The sequence below is a fragment of the Nerophis lumbriciformis genome, linkage group LG15 (assembly GCF_033978685.3).
Source record: "Nerophis lumbriciformis linkage group LG15, RoL_Nlum_v2.1, whole genome shotgun sequence".
NCBI lineage: Eukaryota > Metazoa > Chordata > Actinopteri > Syngnathiformes > Syngnathidae > Nerophis > Nerophis lumbriciformis.
This window is the reverse complement of record NC_084562.2, coordinates 30,267,501-30,272,500: the sequence shown is the minus strand read 5'-3', so window position 1 is coordinate 30,272,500 and position 5,000 is coordinate 30,267,501. Positions and strand designations below refer to the sequence as shown.

The following is a 5,000-nucleotide window of genomic DNA, read 5'->3' as shown; positions in this document are numbered from 1 at the left end:
AAAATAAAACAGTGGTACTGTTTTACATTTACAGTAATGTTGTAAAAAAAAACTACTGGTAGTTTTACCGTAAAATTCTGGCGACTAACTGTAATATCTCCAGCTGTTTTACGGTGTATTACTGTAAATGCGTGACCAGATTTTTTTTATGATAAAATACTCGCAGCTAAATTGCCAGAATAAAAATTTAAAAAAAATAAAAAATCAATGGTACTTTTTTTCCCCATTCTCTAGTAATGTATAATAATTAATTAATTAATTAATAATAATTAGTAATGTTATGAAAAACACCTGAAATTCTACAGTAAAATTCTGGCGACTAAGCAGCCAGTTTTTTTACCGTAATATCTACAGCTGTTTTACGGTGTATTACTGTAAATGTGTCACCAGATTTTTATGATAAAATACTTGCAGCTCAGTTGCCAGTATTTAAAAAAATTAATAAATAAATGGTACAATTTTTCTGTTTACAGTTATATGTTATAAAAAAACACAGAAAATTTTACAGTAAAATTCTGGTGACAAAGCTGCCAGTTTTTTACCGTAAAATCTGCGGTTGTTTTTACCGTGTATTGCAGTAAACGGGAAAACGCTACCATTGATTTATTTACATTAAAGAACTGGCAGCTAAAACAAATTGGTAGTTTTTTCATTTACAGTAATATGTTGTTCCACAGTAAAATTCTAGTGACTGAGTTGCCAGTTTCAAAAAAATCTACAGATTTTTGGTCTAGTGTACGTTAAAGAAATAATCATTTTAAAATATATATCTATAGACATTTTTTAATTAAATGTATTTGACCAGTTCCTATATTATTCATACTGTATGCCCCCCAGAGGGCCATAAAAACCAGGGGTCCTCACCTGCTGAGCTGAGAGCGGGTAGGTGAGGAGGCCCACCGGGTGGTGCGGGCTGGCAGAGGCGGAGGCGGCAGAAGGCGTGAGCGGGAGGGCGGGGGAGGAAGGAGGAGACTTGGCTTTGCTGGGCGTGGAGGAGGCCTGAGGGGGCGTGGTGGTGAGGGAGGAGAGGTCACAGGGGGCGCGGGGCAGCAGACTGAACCAGTGTCCGCTCCTCTCCGTCAGGACTCGAAGCAGCTGGTCGTTGGGCTGCAGCGGGGAGGACGGAGCGAGGACATTATTACTGGTGATGACGGGAATCTTGGCTCCTGCTGGCTGGCAGGGAGGGGAGGAGGAGGTGGGAGGAGGTCCACGCTCCTCCTTCACGGCTCCTCTCAGAGCATCTGAGCAGAGGTCGGAAACGTAGCCTTGTTGTCGGTAGAAGCAGCTCGGAGAATCCTTCTTCCCCGTCTCCTCCTCCTCCTCCTCCTCCTCCTCCTCCTCCTGCGAGCAGGACTTCTCCTTCTGGACCTCAAAGTCCTGAGGTTCCTCCTTGACTTGGACTTCTGCCGCTGCTCTCCTCCTCCTCTGTCGCTCCTCCTCCAGTTCCTCGGGAGCTGCAAAAGACGTTTGATGGTTTCGTTCTCCATGTGAGGACGTGCTGCACTTACCTTCTCCACTCTCCATGGCTTCGATGAAGACCCCCCCACAGTGAGGGAGCACCCAGTATCTACGCCGGTAGCGGTCCTGGCCGTACATCATGGAGCGGAGGGAGTGGGAGATCTCAAAGAGCTTTCTCCTGGTCTGGTGGTGTTGCTGCAAGGACACATTCTTATTTACACTTCTTCAACCTTCAACTTTGCTCCCAGCTCCCCATAAATGTAAGTCATATTCTTTTTTGTTGGCAACACTTGAATCTCTAGATCAAATTCAGCTCTCTGTCCATTTAAGGTTTATTTTATGTTGGATCTTGTTAAAGAAAACCCAGTTTTTAATGGCAAAAACACAAAATATGGAATATTTTCCCCCGCAAAAAAAAGTTCAAAGTGGAATATTTGATGTGAAGTAATGGAGCCGTAAATAAAAACATTGATTTTTGATCATTAATTTTGAGCAAAGACAGTTTTTTTTTGTTTGTTTTTTAATTAATTATTATTATTATTATTATTATTTTACTCCCATTAAAATTCTTAGGGATCCAAAAAAAAACACTCATAAAAGTGTCAAAAATAAGTAATAAATTATATTAAAAAAATGTTTTAACTTTTTTTAATGGCAAAAACACAAAGCAAAGATAGTTTATTTGTGTTGTTTTTTTATTCATTTTTTGTTTTGAACCCCATTAAAATACTTATGGATCCAAAAGGGCCCCACTCATAAAAGTGTCAAAAAATAAGTCATAAATTATTTTATTTTTTTTTAAAACTTTTTTTAATGGCAAAAACACAAAATATGGAATATTTTCCCCCGCAAAAAAAAGTTCAAAGTGGAATATTTGATGTGAAGTAATGGAGCCTTAAATAAAAACATTGATTTTTGATAATTAATTTTGAGCAAAGACAGTTTTTTTTTTAGTTTTTTTTATTATTATTATTATTATTATTATTTTAATCCCATTAAAATTCTTAGGGATCCAAAAAAAACCACTCATAAAAGTGTCAAAAATAAGTAACAAATTATTTAAAAAAATGTTTTTAACTTTTTTTAATGGCAAAAACACAAAGCAAAGATAGTTTATTTTTGTTGTTTTTTTATTCATTTTTTGTTTTGAACCCCATTAAAATACTTATGGATCCAAAAGGGCCCCACTCATAAAAGTGTCAAAAATAAGTAATAAATTATTTCTTTTTTTTTTTAACTTTTCTTAATGGCAAAAACACAAAATATGCAATATTTCCCACCGCAAAAAAAAGTTCAAAGTAGAATATTTGATGTGAAGTAATGGAGCCTTAAATAAAAACATTGAATTTCATTATTAATTTTTTTTGCTTGTTTTTTGTTTTGAATCCCATTAAAATTCTTAGAGATCCAAAAGGGCCCCACTCATAAGAGTGTCAAAAATAAGTCATATATTATTTTTATAATTTTTTTTAATGGCAAAAACACAAAATATGCAATATGCCCACCAAAAAAAGTTCAAAGTGGAATATTTGATGTGAAGTAATAGAGCCTTTAAAATCAATGTTTTTATTTATTAATTATTATTTTTTGAGCAAAGACATTTTTGTCTTTTGAATCCCATTACAATTCTTATCGGTACAAAAAGGCCCCACTCATAAAATTTTTAAAAATGAGTCATATATTATTTATTATTGTTTCACCTTCATGGTCAATTTAAGTTTTTTTTTGTTGTTGTTTAATGTCTTTTTGTCAATTTTTTAATTGCAAAAACACTAAATAATTAATAAAAAAATCTGAATAGATAAAACATTTTCAAAGTGTAATATTTGATGTGAATAATTGGAGCCTTAAATAAGCCAATAATAGTTTTTGTTTGTTTGTTTGTTTAATGCCTTTTGTTGTCAAATTAAACTTTCTTTAATGGCAAAACACTAAATATCCATCCATCCATTTTCTACCGCTTGTCCTTATATGCAATATTACACTGATACCTCAACTTAAGAGTATTTTCACAGCAGCATACATTTGAAATTACACTCGAAACCTCAACTTAAGAGTATTTTCCACAGCAACACACATTAAATATGACACTGCTACCTCAACTTAAAATTTCACAGCAACACGTTTGAATTTACACTGCTACCTCAACTTAAGAGTATTTTCACAGCGACATACCTTTGCAATTACACTGCTACCTCAACTTAAGAGTATTTTCACAGCAACACACTTGAAACTACACTGCTACCTCAATTTAAGAGTATGTTCACAGCAACACACACTTGCAATTACACTGCTACCTCAACTTAAGAGTAGAAATGACACTGCTACCTTGAAAATGATGATATTTTCCCGGCACCCCGCCACAATAAAAGTCTCCAGGGGGCCAAGGAGTCATTAAAAGTGTTTTTGTGAAAGATTTGAACACACCTTAGCCAACTTGTCGATCTGCTTCTCCAGCTCCTCCACACTGGTGGCGTGGTCCACTTCCTCCTGACGACGACAACAACAACAACAACAACAACAAAGATGTCAGCCGTGGGCAGGAAGTCATGAATACATTCAGCGATGTATTCATCTCCTCGCACCTCGTCGTACGTCTCCACTTTTTTAACCTTCTTAATGACGTCTTCCTCCTCCTCCTCTTCGTCGTCGTCTGCCGGGTCGTCGCTGTCGTCCTCGTCGTCATCGTCCTCCTCGCTGTCGCCGCCCAGCTTCATTTTGCGTTTAGCGGCGGAGGAGGGCGTGCCCACGGACTGGTTCTCCTCCACGCCCACGCCGGCCTCCCTCTTGCCCGTACGCTTGGCATACACCGTCCTCAGTCTGGACGGGCAAATACACTAAGTTAGTCTCAGGAGTAGTCAGGTTCCTGTGAGAATCCTGCGTGTGCTCAAACAAGCAAGATCATATCTTTATTTCTCAGACTTACTTCACTCAGGCTTTGAGTGAGAGATTTAGACCACTTACTTCTTAAGTTTCCCCTCCATAATGATTTTATCCTTCCTCATGTTGGCCATCTGGTCCAGGTTCTTCTCAATCTCACTGCAAGACCACAATGGTGTGGTCAGAAGCATGGACATTGTGGGCGAGACGTGTTCCAGAGAGGAGATCTACCTGATGACGGCCTTGCTGCACGCCAGCTCGTTGGCCAGGAAGCCCAAGATGGAGGCCTTCTGTGCAGGCGTGTGTGCCTGGAAGGCCTTGGTCTTCAGACTGAGGGCCAGAGGGGCCAGGTCCGTGTTGGCACAGTGGGCCCCCATGTACATCTGGAGCACCTCCGACACGTTGTCCCTGTTGATGCCCACGTTGGTCAGGTGGTCTCCCAGCATGGTCTTTGTCTGGCAGAGGAGATGAGAGTCACTTTTTATACATGCTCATTCATAAAGTGGTGTAATATATATATATATATATATATATATATATATATATATATATATATATATATATATATATATATACATATACATATATATATATATACATATCCATCCATCCATTTTCTACCGCTTATTCCCTTTGGGGTCGCGGGGGGCGCTGGAGCCTAT

At 38.2% G+C, this 5,000-nt stretch overlaps 1 protein-coding gene across 19 annotated transcripts in view; it reads right to left on the bottom strand.

Moving 5' to 3' along the window:
* baz2ba (bromodomain adjacent to zinc finger domain, 2Ba) overlaps window positions 1-5,000 on the bottom strand; it is a 198,759-nt gene that overhangs the window by 19,794 nt on the left and 173,965 nt on the right. For 17 of the 19 annotated variants that reach the window (XM_061974591.2, XM_061974600.2, XM_061974583.2 and 14 more), the window contains 6 exons: window positions 4,570-4,793; window positions 4,423-4,497; window positions 4,044-4,278; window positions 3,886-3,948; window positions 1,509-1,653; window positions 865-1,454 (listed from right to left, as the gene is read on the bottom strand). In XM_061974591.2, coding sequence (XP_061830575.1) covers window positions 865-1,454; window positions 1,509-1,653; window positions 3,886-3,948; window positions 4,044-4,278; window positions 4,423-4,497; window positions 4,570-4,793 — 1,332 coding nt within the window. The remainder of the gene's footprint in view (window positions 1-864; window positions 1,455-1,508; window positions 1,654-3,885; window positions 3,949-4,043; window positions 4,279-4,422; window positions 4,498-4,569; window positions 4,794-5,000) is intronic. The other 2 variants (XM_072914833.1, XM_061974586.2) reach the window with 2 other exon arrangements.